This window comes from Ochotona curzoniae, unplaced genomic scaffold, assembly GCF_017591425.1.
Source record: "Ochotona curzoniae isolate NIBS_2020 unplaced genomic scaffold, NIBS_Ocur_1.0 patch426, whole genome shotgun sequence".
In the NCBI taxonomy this organism is placed as follows: Eukaryota; Metazoa; Chordata; class Mammalia; order Lagomorpha; family Ochotonidae; genus Ochotona; species Ochotona curzoniae.
The window spans coordinates 399,415-426,551 of record NW_024467002.1 but is presented as its reverse complement, the minus strand read 5'-3'; the positions used below and the strand labels follow the sequence as shown (position 1 = coordinate 426,551).

At 56.0% G+C, this 27,137-nt stretch overlaps 1 protein-coding gene across 1 annotated transcript; it reads right to left on the bottom strand.

The window, feature by feature from the left end:
• Positions 1 to 176: 176 nt before the first annotated feature.
• LOC121167793 (valacyclovir hydrolase-like) lies at positions 177 to 26,925 on the bottom strand. The gene is made up of 7 exons (XM_040997420.1): positions 26,820 to 26,925; positions 22,562 to 22,665; positions 20,068 to 20,234; positions 18,869 to 19,022; positions 9,134 to 9,265; positions 6,684 to 6,807; positions 177 to 433 (listed from the first exon to the last, which is right to left on the bottom strand). Exons 1-7 carry the CDS (start codon positions 26,918 to 26,920, stop codon positions 346 to 348), a joined length of 870 nt encoding a protein of 289 aa, XP_040853354.1. The 5' UTR covers positions 26,921 to 26,925; the 3' UTR covers positions 177 to 345.
• Between the last annotated feature and the right edge of the window lie 212 nt (positions 26,926 to 27,137).

The window sequence follows — 27,137 nt, the reverse complement described above, 5'->3', positions numbered from 1 at the left end:
CTAGCCCCGAGGAAGCCATTCTTTTATTTCTCTACCTTGTACAAATGCAATAGGAAAGAAGAGACCCTTGATCTCTCCCCCAAAGGCACAGGATAAATCCAGGCATCCTAAGGCTGTCTGCCGGAAAGGCGACTGCAAAGTGAATTACGGCAAGAAATAAAGAGGAGAGTTAAAAGTTAAAGACCGCTGCTTTCATTTTTTGCAGCCTTGTGATTGAGGGGCTGTCATCTTGGCTTCAGTTTGATCAGAGTCAGGTGGCGGGGAAGGGACAGAAGATGGGTGAGCTGACAGGGACAGCGATGTGCTGTGATGGCGCCACACCCAGGAGCCCGAGGCTCGGGTGAGTCACCGCAGGAAGTCTTCTGCTAACTTGTTAAATTCGGTGGCAAAGCGCAAGTGCAGGTTGTGTTTGCCCTCCGGCATCAGGTGCAGCCTGAAAGGAGACCAGAGAATGTTCAGAGAGAGCCAAGGCGCCAGCTCCTTACCCATCTAAATGTTTCTGAAAAGAAATGAGCAGCTGCCCAACCTTCCCATGTGTCCATTCGGAGTGGGGGGCATGCGATGACGCACACACTTTGCACAAATGTAGACCTGAGAGTGAAAGTCCTGGGGCGTTCTGACAGCTTGGGGAGTGAATGGAAGGCAGTTGCCCTGAGCAGTGTGTCACACACACACACACACACACACACACACACACCATCCGGAATCCCATCAGGCAAGAAGACTCAATGGGAGAGGTAGGTGATTTGGTGCCTCAAATAAATCCATGCTAATGAAGCTGACTTGAGAGAAGGCTGGGAGACAGAATAAACGTGTCCCAGCCAGTGTGTGTCGTGGGAGGGTTTCCCCAGGCTGCTGCCCAGAGTTCCGGGTCAGTCTGCCATCTGGGAACTGAACAAGTGACTCTGGGTGCCGGCAGAGTTGCTGAGGACAGAAGATGGGGTGGGGCAGCCCTATGCCCAGGGAGCCACCTCCACTGCAGCTTGCCTTGGTGGCAACCCTTCCCAAGCTTGCTGCTGGTGATGCGTCATGTTGGAGGTCATGAGTCCCAGGTCTCTGCTTCCAGCAGACCCAGAGGACAGCAGAGGATGGCCGCGAGTGCCCCCGCCCTATGGTCCACGGGGAGCCCGGACCAGGAGCCTGGCTCCTGGCTCACTGGGGAGTGAGCTGCTGAGTAGAAATCCTTCCTTCTTCCCTACCACACACTGCCTTCCAAACAGCTGATTAACTAACACATATATACACACATATCCCAACTCTAGATTCTTACCCAAACAACAACAAAATCAAACACCCGGCCCGGGGAGTGGTTTTCTAACATTCACAGTTCTCTAGGCATGCTGCCCCCCACCCCGACCCCGTCCCACATGGACAGGGTAACCCATGTTCCTGTGTGCGGGGCAGCTTCCTTACGGCAGCTGGCACTTTAGAGACAGGACTGCAGATCTCTTGAGGAACAGGAGTCCATCTGGTCTCAGGACAGCCAGCGGTCCCTGGAGCTCCGCCTGAGCAAGTCCTGCTGGGCTTCTGGGCTCCCACGTGACCCTGGGCGACAGACTGTCAGAGGCCAGGAGCAAGGTGCTGCAGCTTCGTCACTTAGGAATCCCCCACCAGTTTCCAGATTGGAAACCCGGGGAGGCTGCTGGCACCTCTGCCACTGACCCCAGACAGCACTGGGGCCACAGCGCGCCCCTCCCGTGTAAGGTGCCCCTGTTATGCCCCAAACCTGGGGGCCCACAGCAGCAGCCTCCTGTCTCTCATGCTGCTCCCCTTAAAAAGCCCTGAGGAAAGCAGTGAAGGAGGGGGAGCCACAAGCCCCTTCTAGTGCCAAAGCTGGGGAGGGGCACAGCCCTGAACTCTGTCCTGGGCCTGCTCTCAGCCCTGAACCAGCCAGGCCAGGGCCATGGGACGCAGAAGTCATGTCAGGGACAAGTTCCTTTTCTCAAGCAGACGCATGTCTTAGCCCCAAGAGGCTGCTAGGCTGGCGACACAGTAGTCTAGACTGGCCGCCTCCCGGGCAGGCCGGGTCTGCTGGCAGATGCTCTCATGTGGTACATGGACGAAGAGGTCCTTCCCAGGCTGGGCACCAGGACCCGGGCGAGGCCTTCGTCTGCAGCATGAGCTGTCTCCTGTGGCAGCTGGAGAGCCATGGGAGGCGTGTGCACAGGCCTGACGCTGCTCGCACAGAGCCACGCTGAGGGACTGTCACCATCCAGAGCCTCACTCCACGGGAGGAGCTTCTCACAGAATCATGGTGAGGGTGTCACAGGAGGACCCACACAGTGTGCCAGCACACAGTAGGCAGTTAAGAGATGCCGGCAGCTGGCAGGGGGAGGCCCTGGCTGTGGGTGAGTGTGAAGGGAAGGCTCCCACCTCCAGCAGGGCACTGTGCCCAGTGGGGCAGGTGACACTCCCTGGCATGTACTTTGCACACACACAGGTTTGGACTCTGAAAGCTGGCAGGCTCTGTGTGGAGTTGATCCTGTGATGTGGCCAGATGGAGACTCTTGACCGACTCTTTGCCTCCCACGTGGACAGTGAGTGGTTAAAGGAGAGGTCAGGAGTGGCGCCAGGGACAGCAAGGGGTGGGGTGCAGAAAGAGGGGGTATCATCCCCAGGATGGGAGTGGTCTAGAAGCAGAAGCTGGGCACTGCCCCAGCTCTGGTACCTCCCTCCCCAACATCCTGGCGGAACACGAGCTGTGGTTTCCAGCATGAGTCTGTCCCACATTGACCAACTGACTACCCCAGCAGTGGGGAGGTCGGAGCTGCCCTGGAGGCCATCTCGTCACTGCTGGGCAGGTGTGGAGGAGCCACAGGAATGGCAGAAAGAGGCCCTACTCTCCCTTCTGTGACCTAGCCTGTGCACAGCATGGAGCCCACTGCCTGGCGAGCTGGTCATGCCCCTTGCTGCCCCCTGCCCCTCCAGGACCCCTCTCGCCACCCCCCCGCCCCCCACACACACACAGCCAAAACCTCTGCGGAGTGGAGCGATCACCCTTGGGCTGTCCCACACTGCGATGGTTAATGTCATGTGTCAACATGAACGGACCACAGGTGCTCAGGCGTTTGGTCAGACGGTGTTCTGGGTGTACCTAGAGGGTGGCTCTGGATGACACCAACACTGGACTCAGTGCCTGGGGACAGGTGTTTGTCCTCCCTGCTGTGTGCGGGCCTGTCCTGCCATCAGATGGGAGGAGGGAGCGCCCCCTGCCGGATGGCCTTCCAATGGGGGCACTAGTGTTTCCTGCCTTTGGAATCCAGTGCAAAATGGAAAGCCCGGCTCTCCATGGGTCTGGAGCTTGCAGGCTTTTAGAAACTTTGACCTTGGGCTCTAAACTATGAGAAAACACAGATGCTCTTCAACTTACAATGGGGTCCTCTGCACGTTGAAAAACACAGACAAAAAAGCTACTGACCATCAGTCAGCAGTCCATGTGTGTGAAGACCGGCTCTGTGCACCAATTTCCTCACTGCTGGACAGCGAAGAGACCAGTAAGAGCCAGGCAAGTTGCAGGCAGGTTGAGGCCCCACAAGAAAGGCTCACTGAGTACAGGGAGATGGTCAAGCTAATTTTATTTTATTTCATTTTACTTTTACATATTTATTTATTTATTTGGAAAGCAGTGTCACAGACAGAGAAGGAAAGACATGCAGATCTTCCATCTGCTGGTTCACTCCCCAGATGGCTGCAAGGGCTGAGGCTAGGCCAGGCAGAAACTGCGAGATTCTGGGTCTCCCACACGGGCGGTCGGGGACAAAGCGTCTGAACCATCCTCTGCTGCTTTCCAACTATTAACCGGGAGCTGGACTGAGAGTGGGACAGCGGGGACACGAACCAGTACCTAAATGGGATCCTGGCATTACAGGCAGTGGTTTTAACAGCTATGCCACAATGATGCCCTTCTACGTCAATCTTAAATGATCGTTTCCGATTACACTCAACCCACTGCTCATCAACAGTACACTGACATAACTATTATCTCTCCCAGAAGGGAACCTTTCCTCCTATATTGATGCATTCGTTGCTAGGAGATGGGAGTGGAACAGAATGCTGAAACTAAACTTCCTCACGTTTACCGACTCTGCTTTCAGGGACCGTTGCATTCGTTGCACGTGTCCGCAAAAGCCTGTCACTTCTGCGCTGGCAGACAGTTAGCCAGGCCGCCCAGCACTGCCCGTCACGCGCGGAGGCTGCCCTGGCTGGACGTGTACTCCACAGGAGGGAAAAGGCCTTGGACTCGTCATTGAGCAGCTATGCAGCCTTGGCTGACTGTTTAGCACCTTGACGGCCCACCTGTAAATGTGGTTTTCACAAGTTTATTGTGAGACACAGCTAGATATTTACAGAAAATCCCTTTTAAAATATAAAATGCTATTTGAGAGCATCACATCACATATATATGAAAAATTAAAAATTATAAAAGTTGAGACTTTAGAGCACAATTTTGGAAGTCTCAATAATGCCACAACTACAGGGCTGGTGTTGTGGTCTGGGGGCTGGCCACTGCCTATGACGTCAGCATCCGCTCTCAGCACCAGTCAGGTCCTGGCTGCTCCCGACTGATGCTCCCAGGAAGCCACAGTGACGGCCAAGCCCTGGGGCCCCTGACCGCCACATGGGACTTGGACGGAGCAGCAAGCCTTAGCCCAGCCCAGCCCAGTGGCCACTGGGACTGGCCCAGTGATGAACTGTTTCTTTGGCTTCTCCTTCTCTGTAAATCTGCCTTCCAAATAAAACAAGCAAGTCCAAAGGAAGTACGAAAGCACTATTTGAATTCTGCACCATGACCATGACTTACAATTGTATAGAAGTCCAGTTTGATACGTCTCTGCTAACCTGTGCAGCCACCCATAGCAGAACCCTGACCCAACTCCTGTCCTTCTCCCACTCTATTCTGGCCAGGTGGTTATTTTTAATTGATATGTGGCTTTAGTGGTAAAAGAAGCAGAAAATATGTGAAACAGAGATGCCTTTCAAAGTTTTTAAAAATGTTATTCAGACACTAGAATGATAAAGGTTTATAACTGCATGTTACTGCAAGTACCACACCTGTGTATATCTTAAGCTCCCACACAGCCCCCTTGCTAGAATACGCTCAGAAGACCACGGCAAGCAGGCGGGGCCGCTCCTGCCACAGCTCTCCCTGCAGGTGCAGGGGCTGGGTGCAGCCTTGGTCCTCAGTGCCTACACTTCAAAAGGAGGCTGCCTGGGGCAAGTGAGAAGCACCTGCCTTCCGGGAAGGGCTCCGGGCTCCCAGGACGCTCCTTTTGCGAGGGAGTTTGTTTAGAGAAACACTCAGGCTGCTTCTCCCACTTTCTCCCCCTCCCTCCAGGTAGGCATCTACCACATGTAAACAAAGAATTCCTTCAACTGGAAATTTCCACCTTGGTAACAGCTCCAGCACAAACCGGCCAAAGCGTTTACTGCAAGGCGTGTTTCCCACAGAAATGGACGGGAAAGAGTAAGTCCATGCTTGCTGACTTTCTGGGGTGGCCTTTCCTCCCCTTCCTGAGGTGATCACTCCTGCAGCTGAGGCCTGGAGCTCCTGAAACTGTTCCTATGCTCAGCACTGCAGTGTCAGCCCGTGCTCGGAGGGCTAGGGTCAGCACCCAGTGCCAGCCTGTACTCAGAGGGTGTGGGTCGGCACCCAGTGCCAGCCTGTACTCAGAGGGCTAGGATCAGCACCCCAGTGCCAGTCTGTGCTCAGAGGGCGTGGGTCGGCACCCAGTGCCAGCTGTGCTGGGAGAGTGTGGGTCGGCACCCCAGTGCCAGCCTGTGCTTGGAGGGCGTGGCCCAGCTCACAGAGCAACAGGAACACACTGGCCCTCACCAGTGACCCCTAAAGGGCACACACACCAGGCACTGCCACTGGTCACACTCCAGCTGGCCAAGCACTGTGCCCCTCCAACCATGAACGGAAATTGATTGCCTCCCACCCTGGAGGATGCTGGAACCTGAACTTGGGCTGCGTGGCTGCCTGCATCGTGCACTGCAGTCAACACCGCCTCCTCCCGCCACTGCAGTGTCGGGGACTGGCTGGCCAGGTGTGCTGCGAGCGGACCCCGGTTAGGGGGGCTCTAGCAGCTACTCCACACAGTTTGGGGAGTGTTTACAAGTTATGTGATGTCTAAGACTGGCCGGCAGGAAGAAGAGTACAAAGCGCTGGTGACCTGCGCCTGCTGCTTTATCGGCTGTGCTGTGTCTGACGCGGCTTGGTGAGGTCACTCGTGCGGTCTGACTGACAAGTCCTAGTTATAGTAGGCATCCAAGGTGAGTCAACACGCCACACCCACAGCCTAAGTACAGTGAGCTGGACGTGACTGCATCTATGTGCCAAGGCAGTGCCAGTGAGCACAGCCTCCAGCGGGCAGCGAGCCAAGGGGAATCTGTTTCCCTTTTTGGTTTTATGTGTACTTTTTTTTTTTTTTTTTTTTTTTTTACTGCAGGTAGTGACTGACGACCAAAAACCCAACTGCAAGTTTCCAAATGACACATAGTTGTTTCAATGAACAACTGCTTTATCTTTCAACAGTCAGCACTACGCTGGAGCCGCAGCCTTGTGAGCTCCGCTGGCCATCCGAGCACCAAGCAGAGGCCTCCGTCCGCCCTCCACCTCCGGCCTCTTGCCCCATCTGCAGCTCCTCGCACTGACTCCCGGGCTCTGGCGACAGGGGACTCACCGTGACCCTTTGATGTGCTCATGCAGGAAGTCAGCGTGGAAACGTGGGACCAGCGGGTCCTTCTCGCCGTGCACGATCAGGGTGGGGCACTGCACGAGCGGCAGCAGCTGCCGACAGATGCTGCCTGGAACACACGCAACACGAGGAACTGCCTTAGTGTGACTGTGTGGAGGGACACAACTCCTTGCACCCCGCCCCTCGCTGCACCTGCTTCCTTGTCTGTAACTGCAGTGGCCTGGATGTGACTGTGTCTGGGGTCGGAAGTGTCTGTGCATCCTTGTCTATTTCTCTCTCTCTTTTTCCTGCTAAGTTCTAAGCTCTCCTAGCGAACAAGCAGCTTCGCCTGCCCAAAGTTCCCAGTTCATGTAAAACAGCAAGGATAGCAAATACATGCAAGTCGCTCAGATCTCTATACTACTTGGGGCAGCTGCCCCTGCTGCACAAAGCAGTGCCCAGGCAATGTTCCACACCTGCTAAGCTTGTCCCTTTAAGTCACCTCTTACATGGCTGGCAGGGCCCTGGGCAGCCTCCAGTGTGTGCAGGCATGATGAGAGGACAGTGTGCAAGCAGCAAATGGGCTCTCTGCACTGGTGATGCCTCTGCAACTTGCGGAATGTACATGTGAGATGGCCTGGCATTGACCCCGCTTTGTCTGCAACTGTTGTGACACGGCCCCAGTGCTGGTCCTGGTGCTGCCAATCCCTGCCTCCGTGGAGCCCTGGCGCTGACCCCCGTCTGGAGCCCCAGCTCTGGTCCTGCCTCCGTAGAGCCCTGGCACTGACCCCCGTCTGGAGCCCCAGCTCTGGCCCTGCCTCAATGGAGCCCCGACACTGACCCCCGTCTGGAGCCCTGGCACTGACCCCCGTCTGGAGCCCCGGCACGGACCCCCGTCTGGAGCCCCAGCTCTGGCCCTGCCTCAATGGAGCCCCGACACTGACCCCCATCTGGAGCCCCAGCTCTGGCCCTGCCTCCATGGAGCCCCGGCACGGACCCCCATCTGGAGCCCCGGCACTGACCCCCGTTTGGAGCCCCAGCTCTGGCCCCTGCCTCTGTGGAGCCCTGGTAGCTCCTTAACCTCACTGAGTTTCAGGATAAGGACAGGGCTAACCTTGAATTCCCGGAGTTGCCTTGAAGCTTAAGACTCCAGCACTCCCCAGGCGGCCTCCTGCCCTTTCTCCCTGTGACACAGGGAAGCGAGAGTGTCCTGCTTGGCCTGGGAAACGTCCCTCCGGGTCTCTGAAGCTGACCATTCCTGGCCCTGGAGTGACATGCGACTGCTAATTTCATAGCCAAAAGATGATGGTGAAAGCCCGTGCTGCAGAGTACTCACTAGCATGTCTGAGTAAACACAGCAGTTATGTGTTAACTCATTTAATATGTACCATACTGAAGTAAGAACTTTTATAAAATTAGCAGTAACAATCTTTGACCAGGCATGTGTTGTGTCGGAGAGTCAAGCTCATATTAGCTCCTTTGAGCCCCACTCTGGCATCAGCAACGGCCACGTCTCACACAGGAACTGCAGTCTAGAGGAGCTAGCCAGCTGCCCACACACGTCCCTACAGCAAGCTGAGTGGTCCAGGAAGAACTCAGGTCCCAGGCCTGGCTAACTCCACGCCACATGAGTATCCATGCCCCTGTGTGTGCCCATCATCGCCATCTCACACCAGGGAGGTGTGGTGGTCCCACGCACTGCATGACGGGCTCTGAGTGATGGGTGGTCCTGCCTCACAGGGGCAGGACCAGGACAGAGAGAAGGGCCTCCTTGTCTGCCCTAATGACCAAGGACACAGTGGGCAGTATGGCATGGACCCGGCTCTGCCCTGCTTGTTCTGGAACTGGAAAATAGAATGGGGCAGGCTCGGTGGCATGTCAGGTTAGGCTGCCACCTGGGACACATCCCACATCAGTGCTGAATCGGGTTCTGCACCTCTGCTTTGGAACCGGCTTCCTGCCACCATGACCTGACAGGCAGCAGGTGCCAGCTCAGTGCCTGGGGCCCTGACAGCCACAATAGAAACCAGGATTCCGTCCCTGGTGGTGGGTTCTGTGCCTCAACTCTGGCTGCTGGAGGCATGTGGAGAGTCACCAGGGCGTGGAGCTCTTTATGTCACTCTTTCAACTGCATGACAATAAATCAGCAAAATAGAAACTGGGGCTTCTGGAGAATTACTTTGTCATCACACATGCAAAGGAAGGATGCACACAGAAGGAAAAGGATGAGCCTGCTGGGAAGGACACACGAGATGGGCCTTTGTGACACTGTCTGGCCTCCAGCTAAGGCAGACCTGCCATGCAAGGACCAAGCAAGTGCCACGCAACTGCCTGCCGTGATCCATGCCTCTGTTCACACTCTGGCCAGGAAGGTAGCAGGGAATTCAGGAACACGAGTGGGGGACCCAGGCATCCTCTGCTCTGCAAAGGAACCAGTCAGTAGTCCATGAACCTACCCTCTGGGAAGCGTTTGAACTGCAGTATGCCGTCCACCCACTGGTCACAGGTTTTGGCAAGGTAGTCATAGCCGTACAGGGCTTCCAGGGGCTGCCTTACTTTCTCACTCCACTTAGAGACATCCCGGATACCTGGAAAAAAGAGCGAGCAAGGAGGGGTTCAGTTGCACGTGAAGGGGTCCTCTTTAAATGTCCCAGGCCCAGCCACCGCGGAGCCCCGTTCACTGGCACCCACACAGTACAAGCTTCATGTCAGCCAGGTGTCCCAGGGACACCAGGTACCCTCCCTCCAGCCACACTGCTTAGCACTGCTAGCAGCGTTTCCATGACCGCGGCCTCAGTGTCTCCCACAAGACGGCCCCACAATCAACATGGCCCACTTGAGTGAAATTAGACCAGCACTTGATGTTCCCTGTTATAGGTGGGCAAACAAAGGGAACAGTCCTCCAGTTAGGACTGCCTACGTCAGGCTGACACCCCAGCAGCCCTGGAGACCCGCGCTATGTGTGCCGAGGAGGCCCGAAGCCACGCATGCTCAAGTGCTGAAAATGCCTTCAGCGTCTGCACAGGAGCTGCACACACCCTCCCACAGGCTTGCAGTCCCTCTAAGTGACTTACAACGCCATGTGAGCGCTTGTCACACCCTGGGGGTTTAGGAAAAAGTAAGTTTGCACAGGTTCAGGAGAGATGCACTCTCCCCCAAGGCGTCCCAGACATCTCTAATTTGCAATTGCCTGAGCCTGCTCATGCCAACCCCCTGAGCCTGCTCATGCCGACCCCCTGAGCCTGCTCATGCCGACCCCCTGGGTGGGCTTAGAGGGCCTGGGTACCTGTAACAGGAGGCTTTGTTGTTTTTCCCATGAATCTCACTTTTCTGTACACAAGAAAATAAACACAAAGGATTTATTCTAATTTCTGCTACTGAAGGAAAAATAGATGCAAAAGGCTAATTTTAAATTCCATCAGAGATGAATCATTTGTAGCAAAGAATAGTATCTAAAACTTAATTTTTAAATGCACCAACAAATGTAGATACTTGGCCCAGTCTTTTCCTAGTTTTTTTTCTTTTTTTAAAGATTCAGTTACTTATTTAAAACGGGAGAGTTACACAGAGAGAGGAAAAGACAGAGAGAAAGATCTCCTATCTGCTGGTTCACTTTCCAAACGGCAGCGATGGCCGGGCCTGTGCTAGGCCAAAGCCAGGAGCCCACACCCTCCTTGGGGTCTCCCATGTGGGTGCAGGGGGCCAAGCTCTTCGGTCACGTTCCACTGATTTTCCAGGCGCATTGGCAGGCAGCTAGATCATAAGTGGAGCATCCGGGACATGAACCGGCATCCACATTGCAGTGTTGCAGGTAGGGGCTTAACCCCCTGTGCTACAGTGCGGCCCTCGGGATTTCTTTAAGCACTAACGTAAGATTTGAAAGCTCTGACATTCATGATTGCTGAGTGAGCCTGATGTGCAGTGTCTTTGCTAAGCGATCCAGCTGAAAGACCACCCGGCAGTGATGACAGAACACACATCTGTCTACAGTGGGTTCCACACAGTCCAGGCACTTGCATGTACGCTGTGGGCTCGGGGATGGAGCGCCTGCACAGTGAGCTGCTGGTTACAATACAAGCGCTCTCTGGGAGGGGGGATGCCACCGCGGGAGGGGGCCTTGGTGTCTGCAGCTGGCAGGAGGCATTGGGAGGGAAGCCAAGGTGACTGGAGAGGGCGGGACCTCTGTGCCTGAGGGCAGGGGGAGTGTAGACGCAGCATCCCTTTTGAGTGCTGGTTCAAGTCCCCACTGTTCTACTTCTGATCCGGCATCCTGCAAATATACCATGATGGCCCAAGTACTTGTGCCCCCGCCGCCCATGTGGGAGACCCCACCGGAGCCTGCTTCCTTGCTGGGCCTGAGCCAACCCCAGCTGCTGCAGCCATTTGCGGAGTGAACCAAAGATGGAAGATTGCTCCTTCCCTGTCTCACTGTTTCACTCCCTAAACCTGCATTTTTAACAAAAAACATCAACCATTTTAGAAAAAGACAGCATGAAGACAGCCACTGCTAAAGTCCGCTGCCTCAGGAGAGGGCAATGGGACAACCAGATCTTTCATAAAACGTGTTCTTGCTGCACTGTTGGAGCTGCAGCAGTGAATGGCAGCTGGGGGCCGGAGGCGTGTGCAAATGGCTGTAAGGAGAAGAGAGCCAGGAGTTAGAGCAAGGGTGACAGGTGACACCCACGGCTGGGCTGCCTGGGGAGAGCAGGACGAACGAAACGCAGCCTGCGCTCAGACCCAACTCAGAAGCAGATGCCCGAGGTGAAAGGAAGATGTGAGGAAGGGCGGGAGAGCGCCCTGGAGACAGCCCCGCTGCTGGCGGCGGCAGGGGGCTGCAGGGAGGCGGGGCGCTGCCGGCCCCTCTCAACCACCAAGCTGAGACACACACACTGCCGGGGAAGGCTGGGACTGGCCCTAAGGAACTGAGGAGTAACTGCAGGAAGCCAAGAAGCACTGTTGGGAGGAGCGGCTGGGATGGGAGCGCACGGTGAGTGGAGAAGCTGGCACGCGTGACGAGGAATCTGTAAGCCAACTCTCAGCCACTCTGCACGCCAAGGAGAAAACCAGCCCTGGGATGAGAACGTGCAATTCCACATAGGAAGAGCAAGAGCGAGCCACAAGCCAGGGAATGACATCTACAACCAAACTCCTCTCAAAGGGTTATTAATTCTACGATCAAAAACACTCTAAAACAACATGAAATCGTGTGCCAGTAACACTGTGACAGTGCAAGGTCTTTAGCTGTCCATTCCTTTGTTATATTTTCTTCTAGAGACACTGTATTGCATTTATATCGATGCCACACAATGGGGTGATGCCACACAATGGGGTGCGGGTGCCTGGCCTTCAAGGTGCTCCTGGGGAAGCCTGTAGCTCATACTGGAATAACTGGATTCAAGTCCAGCCTCTCTTCCTGCCTTGCACACCCGAGGAGTCAACAAGTCACAGCCCAACCAGGTGGGCCACTGCACTCCTGCGGGGGACCTGGGTTAGGGCTTCGTTTCTGCTTGCCTGCACCGGGGGAAGAGATGTGTGTCTGCCCCTGACACAAATAAAATACACTTCTTGAATGTCACTTAATAACTTCAATAAAGCCATCAACAGGTTTCATGTGGAAGAAACCCAAAGGGTGAATAAACATTTATAAAGATGCTCAATCTTATCAGTAACAAGACAATGCAAATTAAGACCACAAAAGAGAAAACAGCTGGTGCTCGTGTGACAGGCCAGGACCTCAGTGTGCCAACTCCCAGGTCCTGCTGCAGGTGTGAGCTGGAGACCCACACACGCTGCCAGCGTAAGCGTACAGCTCCTGTGCTGGGACAACCTGTTTGTGATGCGGTACCTTCCCTGGCGGGCTTCGCTGCTGCTACACCCAAGGACTCGGCACAGAAATGTTCCGGCAACACGGCAAAGAAGGGGTAAGCAAACCTGCCGTGCCTGCCCAGGGGGACGGCTGCAACAGTGCCAACCAGCGCATAGCAGCTGCCTACGAGTGGCACCGGGTGAATCTTAGCAATGCAGAACACAGAGACTCGCCATGCCCCGAAGTCACACACAGGCTGAACATGTCTGCAGAGCTCAGAAATTCACGAAGCAGCTATGTCTCAGGAATACAAAGGCATCCAACCAGACTGCTTTCAAAAACACACACGGCTGATGTGCAGGCCCAGCCTGGAGTGGAGCCATGGGCTGGGGAGCAGGTGTGCCTCCAGCAAAGGAATAGCAGGGCAGCCTGGCTCCAGGGGGGCACACTGCTGCCACGATTTGGTCTCACAAGGCCTGTTGCACCCCAGGTGTCACACGCCAAGATACTTCCAAATGTTCTTAGAGAACATTTGCACTTAAAAGGTCAACTTATTTTGGTGTGAAAAACATTGGAATCCGGACCCAGCACGGTGGCCTAGCAGCTAAAGTCCTTGCCTTGAACGCACCAAGATCCCATATGGGCACCGGTTCTAATCCCGGCAGCTCCACTTCCCATCCAGCTCCCTGCTTGTGGCCTGGGAAAGCAGTCGAGGAAGGCCCAGGGCCTTGGGTCCCTGCACCTGCGTGGGAGACCTGGAGAAAGTTTCTGGTTCCTGGCTTTAGAACAGCGCAGCACAGGCCACTGCGGTCACCTGGGGAGAGAATCATCAGACAGAAGATATTCTTCTCTGTCTCTCCTCCTCTCTGTATATCTGACTTTACAATAAAAGTAAAATCAATCTTAAAAAAAATGTTGGAATCCATGAAATCTGAAATTCATGGAAAACGTATACCTATGATGAAAAAAATCTACACACACCTATTTCAAAATTGACTGCACCAAAAAATTATTTTAATCCCATTTTCTATGACTTTAAAAAGATATTTATTTTTATTGCAAAGTCAGATATACAGAGAGGAGGAGAGACAGAGGAAGATCTTCCATCCGATGATTCACTCCCCAAGTGACCGCAACAGCCAGTGCTGTGCCAATCCAAAGCCAGGAGCCAGGAGCCAGGAACTTCCTCCAAGTCTCCCACACGGATGCAGGGTCCCAAGCTTTGGGCCATCCTTGACTGCTTTCTCAGGCCACAAGCAGGGAGCTGGATGGGAAGTGGAGCTGCTGGGATTAGAACTGGAGCCCATATGGGATCCTGGCGCATTCAAGGCGAGGACTTTAGCTGCTGGACACCACGCCAGGCCCTTCTATGACTTTCAAATACTCTTCTATTATGTTTTTAGTCATTGGGAAAAAAGGAAGTTCCCTGTGGCATCAAGGGCCGGATCATGTTAGCGCATGTCTGACACGGGGAGTTTCTGAAGACCAAGGCAGGACAGCGGGCGGGCAGAGCTAGAGGGGTTTCTGGGGATGTGCAACATGGAGGCAAGGCTTGAGACTTCGGTGGCAAGAGCACCCAAGTTCAAGGGGCAGGAAGTCCAGCTGCAGCTGGAGGCGGCCAGATGTTCACCTCAGACTCCGTGGGGAAGCAGCAGAGCCGGGCGCCACCTTCTCCTGGGCCCTGCCCCCACTGCGCTGAGGAAGTGGCTAACTTCCATAAACTTGCAGTGTGGGAGCTAGCCTGCCCGGGGCCTGACTGCCCGCAGCCACCTCTCCGAGCTACAGTGTTCTCAGCAAAGACTACAGCAGCACGGACGGAGCAGCAGGCAGCTAACGGACAGCGTGCGCACCACAGCAAGCGCCTAACAGCACCCTCTCTATTCATTCATTCATTCATTCATTCGCTTGCACTACCTGATTTTAAGAGGAAGTTGTTGTTAGCCCAAGGCATAATGACCATTGGAAACTCAGTAGCAAGCATGTTTCACAGTGAAGTTCTGGGACAGGTCACTCGCATCAGTTCGCTGATCCAAAGCCAAAACTGTATTCCCCACCAAAACACACTGGTGTCTCTTTTTCAAAGACTATAGCTGTTATCCATCAGTGGAACCTTCATGAAGAAAGCGTGTCCACTCAGCACTAATTAATGAATTAACCCAGAAAACAGTACTTGCAGCCTTAAATGTGAGGCATGGCAGACACGGGCTCTGCCTTCCACGGGCCTGCGGTCCAGGGAAGACGCCGTTCACAGCAGCTTGGTCAGCACCTCTCCGAACATCTGAACGGGGCATGGCGCCGAGCCTACCCACCCATGCTTTCTCCTGTGCAAACATTCCCGAGACTTAAACTCACAACAGGCACTGGGAGAGACTAAGATAGAGAGCCACTACTGCAGTACAGGAGGTTAGTAACAAGAATAATGCAAGATAACTCTAATATAACGACTTAAAACTTATAATTTGCTTTCAGAATTTTCCACCTAAAATTTTTAGATTTGATTCGCCTCAGGCAACAGGAATTGTAATAAAGGAAATCAGAGATAAGTGGGCACTGTGTATCACTTGTACGCGCGGAGGGTGGGGGGACGGACATCATTGACCAAGATAAGAAATTTTAGAGCAAGAACAGGACTCGAGGAAGATTCATGGGTGTTTTACACACATAGAAGTCAAGGTATGTGCGAGGCAACTCAAAAGAAAATCTAGCGCCAAGCTACCCAGCTGGCATCTGGGAACTGGGTGAAGTGTGCCATAGAGTAACCACTGGGCGAAATGCGAGAGGACCCAGCCACGGAGGCGTCCACGTGGAGAACACGGAGGCCAGCAGTGTAACATGGTACACATGGCTGGAAGACAGCACACACACAATGAGCCTGGAACCACGGGGCAGCCATGTGTCCAGGGCTCCAGAGAACACGCAGCTTCCGCTGCACTGGCAGGTCGGGCTAAGGACGCAGGCAGTGGAGACAGAGGCTGGGAAGGGCAGCAGAGCCGGGGGGAGAACCCACAGGAGCACAACAGAGCCATGGCACGCAGGCGCTTGTCCACACAGCAGTGCCTGAGGCCCACTGAGGCAGTGCCCAGGACGGAGGGCTGCCGTGAAAGCCTGCACCAGGCAGCAGAGGGAGGAGCACCCAGCAGGGATGCCAGCGCGGAGGGTGCTGAGAGCTGGGAGAGGACTGGTTTGCTAAGGAGGCTGTGGCTAGAGTGGAGGCCAGCAGAAGCTGGCATCAGGAGATGTGGCGGCAATGCAGCACAGCAGGCGGGGGCAGGCTGGTGTCAGGAGCGGCAGCTGCAGGGACATGGAACACACATGAACTCTGAGGGCAAAGGGGGACACAGGAAGGCTGGTGGACAAGGCTGGCACGGGCAGCCAGGCATGGGAAGGCTGGTGGGCGAGGCTGGCTCAGGCAGCCAACATAGGAAGGTCAGTGGGCAAGGCTGGAGTGGGCAGCCAGGCATGGAAAGGCTAGTGGGTGAGGCTGGCGCGGACAGCCAACACAGGAAGGCTGGTGGGCAAGGCTGGTGCGGGCAGCCAGGCATGGGAAGGCTGGTGGGCGAGGCTGGTGCAGGCAGCCAGGCATGGGAAAGCTGGTGGGTGAGGCTGGTGGGTGAGGCTGGGGCAGGCAGCCAACACAGGAAGGCTGGTGGGCAAGGCTGGTGCGGGCAGCCAGGCATGGGAAGGCTGGTGGGCGAGGCTGGTGCAGGCAGCCAGGCATGGGAAAGCCGGTGGGTGAGGCTGGGGCAGGCAGCCAACACAGGAAGGCTGGTGGGCAAGGCTGGAACGGGCAGTCAGGCTGCTTGGGCCTTTCTGAAGTTACTGAAGGACTTCAAAATAGGATGAGAATTTTGCTTCAGGAAGAAAATTCTGCTACAGTGGGCACACTACCCCAGGAGGCAAAGGGCCAGGAGAACGGGAGAAGGAAGAGGAGGGAATGGGGGGGGTGGCGTTTGAGCACCGTCACCGTGAGGAGGCCAGGAGGGCCTCGGGCAGCTTTCTGGGCCCTGGTTTCCTGGTGGACAGGGGGCGATTCACTGAGAGAGAAACCTGGGGCAGCACGAGCGAGTGAGGGGCGTGTACAAGGTGAAGGACAGGGTCAAGTGTCAAGTGTTATTTATATCAAAGGTGGAGTGACAGAAGGAGACAGAGAGAGACTGAGATAAACTCATCTTTCATCATCTGGTTCACTTCCCAAATGGCTACAACACCTAGGGCTCGGTCAGGCCTAAGCCAGGGGTCCAGAGCGCCAGCCAGTCTCCTACACGGGCGGAAGGGGCACGAGCAGCAAGGCTACGAGCTGCTGCCTTCCCAGGTGCACTAGCAGGGAGCTGGATGGGAAGCGGAGCAGCCGGGACTCGAACTGGTGCTGATATGGCGGGCATGCTGCAAGCACAGGCTTAACCCACTTTCCCACAACACTGGTTTAGGAAATGTTCAATCTTAGACAAGGCAGAGCGCAGCCTGGGGCTGAGCACAGGCCTTAACACATGAAAAAGAATGGAAATCACATAAAGCCTATTTGCTGAGCTCAAGAGCAGACTCGATGCAGATAACAGAAAAGCACCTGGGAAATCTCCAAACTTGGAAAATGAATATTCTTCTAAACAAGCATGGGTGAAGAGGGAGTCTGGAGAAATGCGAGAAAATCTGTTGACCTGAACAAAAGCGTAAGACATCAGGTCTGCAGGCTGCTGACGCGGCAGCGCTCAGAGGACTGCTAGCATTCGGTGTGGGTCAGCACAAGCTCTGCAGTCAGTGAGCTGTCTGCGAGGAGACCACGGAGGGTGGGGCACATTCACGCTCCCAGTCAGCAGAAGGAAGCACACGGCACAGGGCAGAAGGCGGCAGGGGTAGATCAACAACGCAAAAGCCAGCTTTAAAAACGATCCCTGAACCTGACGGGCCTCTAGCTAAGACGGCCAGGAAAAAACCAGGGATGACAAACGGACCCACTGCGGGTGGAGGCCGGGGAAGGCTCTTAGCATCCCTGACCTCCCAGGCCTTCCAAAGGTTACAACGCCATGAGGAGATGCTCCGGCAGATCAGCTCCAGAGAGTGGGCTGCGGTGGGCTGAGCTGGGCTGAGGTGGGCCGTGGTGGGCTGCGGTGGGCTGAGCTGGGCTGAGGTGGGCCGTGGTGGGCTGCGGTGGGCTGAGGTGGGCCGCGGTGGGCTGCAGTGGGCGACTGGCCAGAAGGGACTGAACACGGCAAGCCCCGATGGCTGTGTCATCAGGGCTGCAGGGAAAACCACAGCATGGCAGGGCATTAACTACAGGTGCAGGATGACGCCTCAGTGCCTTCGCAGTGCTGAGGGCCCTGACATGGCAGCGGGGCAGGAGGACCTGGGCATCCTGTGCTGGGCGGCAGTGGGCAGGGGTCCCCAGCCAAGTAGGATGGGCCGCCGTGCACAAGGCAGCTCCCCTTCATCCCAGCCAGGTATGGCTGCCGGAGGACAGGCAGGCGAACAGGAGGAGCGCTGGACCCCTAGCTCCCTACAAGGGAGAGCCCAGTGGGGTCGAGGTTCTGCAGCAGAGCCCTGCCACTCAGGCTCTGATTAGTCACATGACTTGCCCAACAGCCCAAACCAGGGAGAACCCAGGCGGGAAATGACACCTTCTGTTAAACGCCAGGCAAGGCTCTGAAGGCCAGGGTCTTGTGCAGGAGTCATCCCAGCTGCCCACATTGCAGCCTGGGGTGTGCCACCTGGGGGTGCCTAGAAACAGACTCAGGGCAGAGAGCAGCTGGTCAAGAGAAGGGCCCTGCTGGGTCAGGCTGGTAGGTGGGAGGGAAAGTCCAGATTAGGATCACCTCTGGCCCCAGGGACCTCAGCCCCCGGTCAGCCTTCTTTCCTCCCACGAGCCTGGTTAGCGCAGACCCCACGGGTCACAGCCACCAGCAGGGGCCCTGGGCGGCAACGCTGGGAGCTGAGTGGGCGTGGGGCGGCAGACACCGCAGCCTGGCTTCTGTGAGTCACACTGTCTCAGAGCAGAGCAGGTGGCGGCTGAGCTTGGGCATAAGCAGCCACTGCTGTGCTTCTTCAAATCCCCAGAGCTTCAAGCAGCACCTTGAGCAGTGTAACTGCCACAGAGATTCCTTCATTTTAAATATAAGGCTTCTTGTTTAGACCCAGAGCCGCCGTTGACTCCCTTTATTTTATAGGAGGGCGTCATGACCCCGGGTCTCACCCTGCCCGGCCCTGAAGCCGCGTCAGGAGCAGCAGAGCAAAGCCCTTCTGCAAACAGCAAGCTTTAAAGCCTAGGTTGGCTCCGCCGTGCTGCTCTGCTGAGAACGCATCTTCCTTCCAGAGAGCGCGTGAGGGGTGCAAACACGTGAGCCAAGTGGGAGTGCAGGTGCAGCGAGCGTGACCGCCAGCGGGCCGGACCTACCCTCATATATTCTGGCGTCCTCGTCCGTGACGTAGGCGTTGGCCCCCCAGATCACCATCTTGCGGATGTAGGACGGGTACCTGGCGGCGGCCACCAGGGCGGTTATACCGCCGTCACTCCAGCCCAGCAGGGACACCTTCTTAAACTGCAGCGTCTGTGAGAGACACAACCCAACACATGGCCGGCCATTGCTGTTCTCTGCCGGAAGGACTGGGGCCTCACCAGCAAGCGGCGAGGGTGCAGGTGGGCGGCCTGGATGACCCGTTTTAGCCCCGGAGTCCCAGAAGCCGCCTCTGGCTGGCATGGTGCTTCTCTCCATGAGTGCAAGGCAAATGCAACTGTGGCTGAAACCTGACTCCACAGGATGAGCCGGGACATAAAGGAACTACGGTTTGCAACTGGATAGAATCTTCAGGAACTACGGTCAGCCGCATTGGTGGACACTGGCGGACACTCCGTGGCTGCGTGCGCACGTGGGCGTGCCTGAGCAAGGTGCCCCAAGGAGCGGACCGCTGGATGAGATGAGGCTGGGCAGCCGGCTAGGCCGCACGGGGACGCGGGGCAAAGGGATGACCATGTCCCCGGTGACAGACAGCTCACGCTCTGCTCGGAATGGTGCGCATCTTAACCTGCCAGCTGTTTACTTCTGGAATTTTCCATCTAGTATTCTGTAAGACTGATGTAATGTTTATTTCCTGGAACTACCATCTTGATAAACTGCTTAATGAAAAAAAAAATAGCAAACTGAAAAAAGCAAATTGGAAAAGCACTGGGTGTAGCTCGATGCCATCAGGTCAGCCGGGGACTCAGGCATGTTGTCAAACCGGCCAGAGTCGGGGCCATTTCCGCTGCCTCAGCACACAGGTTACTGGAGTGATTTGGACTTTTCTCAGACTTTGGAATATTTACACATACATATGTAAAGTCTGAACAACATCTAATGTCACATGGACATACGGTACATATGTCTAACATAGAACGGGCACGTTGGTAAGGGACTCAGGAACCATGTCTGTCTTGACTCTGGGACACAGCGATTTTAGAGTTTTGGATGAGGGCAGCTCAGCCTTCACCTATCTGAACTCTTTGAATTATTACAGGATATTACCTTTGTAAAAGAAAAAAGACAACAGAAATGAAGCAAAGTAAACGAAGCCCCGGTCCCCCTCCCACCCGCGGGTCACTTCTCCGAGACCCACCTTCATCAGATCCACGGCATCTCTGGCGTCCCTTTCGAAAAAATCCACTGGGAAATCTCGCTCCGGGGGTCTGGAGTGTCCGTAGCCCCGAGGGTCCCAGGCCACCAGCGTGAACAGCTCCTTGTTGAAGTTCTTCAGCTGGGGGCCGAAGTCACTGTCACCACTTCCTGCAAAGAGCCCTGTGTTACCCTCAGGTGTCCGACTCGGCACGGCGGGGCAGAAGCGAGCATCACCCTACAGCAACGCCCACACCCCACACGGCCATCCCGGGACTCGCTTGGCATTTCCGGATCCCAACACCAGGGTCCTGCCATGTGGACTCTGGGAGGCAGCTCAAGTGGCTGAGTCCCTCATGTATGTTGTGGACTGAGCTGCAGGCTCCTGGCTCAGGCCCAGCTGAGCGGTGAGGTAATGAAACAGCACATGAGAGCTCCGCTTCCCCTCAAAGCACAAAAGCACTGCCGCTGGTCTCCCCCGCCATCGGGAAGCGGTCCTGGCACACTGCGTCCATTCACTGAGCGGCCACTGGCCATTTGGGCGCTCGGCTCCGTCTCCGATCGCCCCCTAGTGGCCATCGAGAGGAGGACAAAGGCGCTGATGGGCTGTTGCATCTCTTCAGCCTCTTTTTCCCTTTCCTTTTTAAAAATAACAAGTGAAATTGCATAGAAGCTAAATTACACATCTATGCTTCTACGTCATTTTTCCTTAAGGAAGTAACCTACAAATCAAAGAAATATTAATTTTATATGCAGTTTTATGAGATCTGGTCCAAGTTAAAGTACAATTCTAAAATTCCAGCTGTCTTTTTGCTAAACTAATGTGGCCTTTCTAAATGTTTTAGTTTGTAGTTATAATTTAAAACCAGAAAATCTGGGCCAGTGTTGTAATGTAGTGGATTAGCGGCCAATGGTACTTGCTTGTCATACACGCACCAATTTAGGCCAGGTCCACCTCCTTGCAGGGGACGGCCCACGTGTGTGGCCCTTCCACCCTCAAGGCAAGCCAGATGAAGCTCCTGGCCTCAGCCCGGCTCAGGGCTGGCCACCGTGGCAATCTTGGGGGGGGCGGGAATCAGTGGATGGATGATCTGTCTCTCTGTAAACTCTTCCAAATAAACAAACACATCTTTTAAAAAACCAGAAAACTAAAGCATCTATCTTGGGAGTGAGGGAGGGGTATGCATGGAGGGAAGATATAAAATTAGTTTGATTAAAACAGTTAAAAAGCAACAGCTATGATAGGCAGCGCCAGTGGCGGAGCCTGGCCTGCCCACGAGGTCAGGCAGCTCGGCGTGTTCACAGGGGCACACAGCATGGAAGGCACGCGCTCGCACAGGGCTTGGTCCAGGGCAGGAGGCGTTTTCTTTGTAAGAACCACTGGCTTCTGAGGCCACTGCGCCTCCAGGTGCCCTGGGAGCCGGCTGTCCCTCCAAGCGGCCCAGGGTGCTGCAGGTGCTCCAGCCTCGCACAGGTGAATCGCTCAGAAAACCGCCCACAGCAACAGCCAACCTCTGGGCTTCCAAGCAGGGGCCTTCTGGGAGCTCCTGGCACAGGAGGAGCACCTGAAGGAGGGGCAGGCAGTGAGAAGCACTTACTGTCGAGGAGAAGTCTGGTTGGATTGTTGGACTAAATCCAAAACGGGAGCAGCCACCCCCCATCCTTCACAGCCACCTGCGGGATGTCCTGTGCTCTCAGCAGATTTCCCTTTAACTTTCCACATCTGCACTGCTGCTCTGGGCTCTGCCGGCAACACAGTAGTACGGCTCCAGAGCTGATTTTCAAAAAGCCTGGCAGGTTTTTCTTAACGTAGCCTCACCAACAGGGGCGCCATTCTCGATTCTCGTACCAGAGGTTCACACGTGGGGAACTGCTGGACCCCAGGCAAGCCAGGTGGGCCACCCCAGCTTCCTTCATCTCCCTCTTCATGTGGGCCCCTCCTGGACCCCGTCACCTCTCCACTGCAGGCGACTGTGGCTTCTCAGTGCACTTAGATGGAAAAACCGGCTAGGAAGGCTCTCTAAGCTGCTCAAGTGCGGCTGCAGCAGACAGGACTTCAAACAGCAAAGCACTACAAGTGGGAATAAACCCGTGGCCCGGGGCCTGGTGATGGTGTCACGGCGACCACACAGCACGCAGGAGCGTCACGGTGACGATACAGCACGCAGAGCGCCGCAGTGACGACACAGAAGACGGGAGCGTCACGGTAACGCAGGAGCATCACAAAGACGACACAGGGGCGTCACAGTGACGACACAGCACGCGAAGCATCACGGTGACGACACAGCACGTATAACGTCACAGTGACGACACAGCACGCAGAGCACCACAGTGACAACACAGCACACAGTGCGTCACGGTGACGACACAGCACGCGGGAGCGTCACGGTAACGCAGTAGCATCACAGTGACGACACAGCACAGCACGCAGAGCGTCACAGTGACGACACAGCACAGCATGCGAGAGCGTCACAGAGGCACCACAGAGCTGTCCTGACCCAGCATCCCTGGGAGCAGCAGAACCGCGTGCTCGCCGTCGCCGGCCCGCTGGTAGTGCAGCTGTACGCCATTCACAGTCACCTTGGCCGCCGTCACTGCGGTGCTGGAAAAAAACACAATGATTAAAAACAAAACAAACTCATCCCAAAAGAAAATGACTCGGCAGTACAAATTCAAGATAATAAACCAGGCCTTTTTGGGCTGGCCTCGTGACAGAGCAGATAAAGCCATCCCCCGCCTCATGGCAGCCCCTATGGGTGTCAGTCCATGTTCCCGGGCGTCACGTCCAATGCTGCGCCCTGCTAATGGGCTGGGAGAGCAGCAGACGCCGCCCAGTGCTCAGGCCCCTGCCACTCCCCATGCAAGAGCCGTAAGAAGCTTTGACCCGGCCCAGTCTTGTTCAGTGCAGTCCTTTGGGGAGTAAACCAGCACGTGGAAGATCTCCAATTCTGCCTTTCAAATAAATAAATAAATAAAGTCCTGAATCAAGGAACCTGGCCTTTTATACACACGAGCCAGCTCCAGTCTGACCTTCAGGCTTCTTGAACTCTCTGTTCCTAAAATGACTTGAGTCTGCGTCTTTTAAGGAATAACTACGTTGTCACGTCTGAATTTTCCTGGGCAGCCAGCCTGGGGCTCCTCTGCAATGCACGGAGAGGCAGGGTGACAGCAAGGGCCACCAGGCCAGCGGTGCCCACGTGCAGCCTGCCAGAGGACAGTGACATGCAAGGCAAGCAGAGGACACCAGCCGGGAGCCATCTGCCTAGACCCAGCACATTCAGATGACAAGACCAGTCAGGGCAAGGCCTTGATGTCAGGCTGTTGGGCAGGTGGAGGGTTCCCTGTGTCGCCTGGCCAGCTGCAGAAGGGCCACAGTCAGGGACAACGCCCTGCAGTGACACGGCAGCCACTTCTAGCCTCATCTCACAAGCCCTTGTCATCATTCAGCATTTGACTGGCCAAGGCCTCCAGGCAGGGCTAACCCCACACGAGGGCCCCCCATCCCCGCACTGGGCTCCAGGGTCCCCCATCCCACTCCCCCATTCCCGCTCAGGGCTCCAGGGTCCCCCCATCCCCACACAAGGTTCCAGGGTCCCCCCATCTCCACATGGGGTTCCAGGGCCCCCCATCCCCGCACGGGGCTCCAGGGTCCCCCCATCTCCACACGGGGCTCCAGGGTCCCCGCCATCCCTGCACCGGGCTCCAGGGCCCCCCATCCCCACACCGGGCTCCAGGGTCCCCCCTGCTGGTTTACCAGGTGGGGAGCCCAGTGGCTCCAGAAAGGGACACTATGGCTGCTGGGCAGGGTCCAGAAGGGGGCGCTCCTGTTGACCTGCTGACAAATTTAAATCAACCAGGAGTTCCTTTTTCTGCATCCAAATGACCAGTGACGAGAAGCAGCCGTGAAGCAGCCTTTTCTTTCCAAAGCCTGATTCTGTTTTCTGTTTTGTTTTCATCTTATTCAACAACTTCAGGTAGTGGGAAATGCAGAAACAAACGGGTGTGATCCAGGTACATCTAATCTAACCTTACTAACATAACTTCTGGAAAAGACAGAATTGTCGTAAAGCCAGAATTATAATCTACAAATATCACAAAGGGGTATTGTTAAAGCTACTAACAGGAACATGCTGACAATGCCGATTACTCATTATTATCCTTTTCCTGGGCCCGGCGTGGTAGCCCAGTGGCTAAAGTCCTGGCTTGCACACACCGGGATCCTCTATGGACCCTGCTTCCCATCTAGCTCCCTGCTTGTGGCCTGGGAAAGCAGTGGAGGACAGTCCAAAGCCTTGGGACCCTGCACGCGTGTGGGAGACTCGAAAGAGCTCCTGGCTTCAGATCGGTCCAGCTCTGGCTATTGCGGCCACTTGGGGAGTGAACCAGTGCACAGATCTTTTTCTGTTCTCTCCCCTCTATACACCTGCCTTTCCATTAAAAATAAATAAATCTTAAAACAAAAACAAAAACAAAACAGAACCTAGCAAAACAACAGGGCAGCCGCACCAGGCGGCCCAGGGCTCAGCACCGTGGGGACTCGATGCCGCGGAGGAAGACTTGGCAGTAACTTGGGGGAGAGCAGGGGGATCAGGATGAGGTATGTGAGGGGAGGGAAAGGGAACAGTGGGAGGAACTTGCAAAGATGGCAAAATTCTGAAAAGCGAATGCGCCAGGGCACCGAGAAGGTGTTTCTAGAAGGAGACACGGCAGGATCCAAGGCCACGGCAGCAGCAGGCCAGTGTCCAGCCTCGCGGGCGTGAGGCTTCCGCAAGGCTGGGGTCCAGCCGCGAAGGGCTTTGCAGCAAGGGTAAGCTGCTCCAACAGCCTGGGGTGACCAGCACTCCGCCGCGGCCCTCACTGTCTGAGCACTCCGCGCAGAGCAGACCCAGGCGGCCGGGAGCCTCGCGATTTCCCCAGGGCGTGGGGCAGGGGAGCGTATGATGCCTGAACAGAAGCAAACCGGTTTCAAAGGTAAGAAAAGGTTTATCTTTCAAGATGACAGGGCTACTGGACGCTGCCAAGTGCCACAGGGACACAAGGAAACCTCCAAGCCTGCTTGTCCGGTTTATTAAGACATTTCTGAGAGGCTGGCCGGGTGCGGTGTTACCAACCACCGCACTGCAAGAGGGGCCAGGCCAATTCTAAAAAAGAGAGCGAGCGAGAGCTTCTAGAAATTAGAGGAACGGAACAAAGCTCCCGCCTCCATGTTCTCTTCTCTGGCACAGGGTTCTTCCGGCAGGTGTGCCCCGCAGAGCGCGGTGGGTGGCCTTTCACGCACTACCCACCCAGGTAAACCCCGGGTGACGGCTGGGACTAGGGCATCGCAGCAGCTGTGCGCGCTCACGCAGCTCGGAAGCAGGGGAGAGAAAAGGACCCGCCAATGGCACCCCGGTGCAGTGTGCCGGCTTTACACAGAGCAGCCGAGGGCAGAGGGCAGAGACCAGGGCACGGGGGAAGGAACCCAGTTACAGTGCCAACGGTGCCACGTCGGGTGCTTTGCGAAGTCAGCAATGCCTAAGGCCGCCCTCCCGGCACAGCCGGTGTGCTGAGCAAGCTCCAGCCGAGGCCACACTCACTGTGTGCACCCGGTCTCTCACAGGACACCCCAAGACTGAACTGGGCAAATACTCGGTTCTGTCCATTATTAATACTGTAACTGCATTAGCCAGTTCCAGGAAACAGTTCCAGGTCCTAGGGACCACGAAACAGGAGGGACAAAGTTCCCAACTTTGCTCCGGGCACACAACTCAGCCGTACACTGGACCCCAGCCAACGGTGTTTACACTGGCCCCGGAGCGACCTGCTTTGGGCTGCGGCCTGCTCACAGGATTAACCCACTCGCTGGGTTTAGAATCAAGGAACTGCATGAGTTACAGCTGGGTTTAGAATCAAGGAACTGCATGAGTTACATCTCGAGGCCTTCTCACAGCCGCGCTCCGTCGGCTAGCTTCAGTCCTTCTGCCATCAGCAAGGTGCCTAAAATCGCCAGTTTTCTCGGCTCGTCTTTATGGTTGGTGCCCCCCCGACATCATTTCTCCTGAAACGCTCTTACTAATTCTGAAATAGCCACAGCACTTCACCGCAAAACCCGAGGATGGCCAATCAAATATGAACATGAATAAGCTTCCCTTCTGATTTCTGAGATCAAGTTCTCCAAGTTGGAGAGGGTGGCCCTATAGCGCCTGGGCCTAATGGCCTGGTTGATAGCGAAGCGCACACCTGCCGTTGCTTCGCCGCGGAACAGTGGATGGAAAGGTTTGTTTTTGGTGCAAAACTTGGGAAATCTATGCATCTTCGGCCAACTTTGCCAGGAGCCCTGGTAAGCTGCCAGATGCATACTTTGGCCTCATTACCTAGAGACTAAGGGGGCAGGTCAGAAACGTGTGTGTCGCGGGGCGCTGTTTTATCCGCCTGTGGGGCTGGGGGGCAGACACCTGCTTCTCCAGGCGGCCAGGCCTGCTTCTCCAGGCGGCCACACCTGCTTCTCCAGGCGGCCAGGCCTGCTTCTCAGGCGGCCAGGCCCGGTGTCCGCCTTCTCACGTGGAAGCCAGGAGACGCCGAGGGCGCCGGGGGCGCTCACCCGTTCCCAGGCTCCGCCCGGGGGTCGTCGGTTCTGGGCCGACCCACCGGCGTTCGAAGAACACTTGGCCCGCCCGGACCCCGCCGGCGCGCTCGCGGGTCCGAGCCCACCTGGGAACCGCCGCCCCCGAAGCGCGCCGACGCGGGACTGCCCCGAGGAGGGGAGCGCGCCATTACCCGAACGCGGCTGCCGACCCGGCTTGGGGAACACGGATCCCAGGCCTCAGCTGTGCGAGGAGCAGCCGCAGCCTCCACGCTCCGCCGAAGCCCAGCGCCATCGCACAGTCCTGGAGGGCTGCGGCAGGGACTGCGCCTGCGCAAGACCCTGGGGCGCCCCGCCCCGTCACGACGCCCCGCCTCGCTCCGCCCCTTCATGACGCCCCGCCTTCGCTCCTCGCTCCGCCCCCCGCCCCGCCCTCTGACGCCACAATGCTCTCGGCCCCTGGACGCCTGTCGCCAGGCCCGGCCCAGGTGGCTCCGCCCCCGCGCGACGCC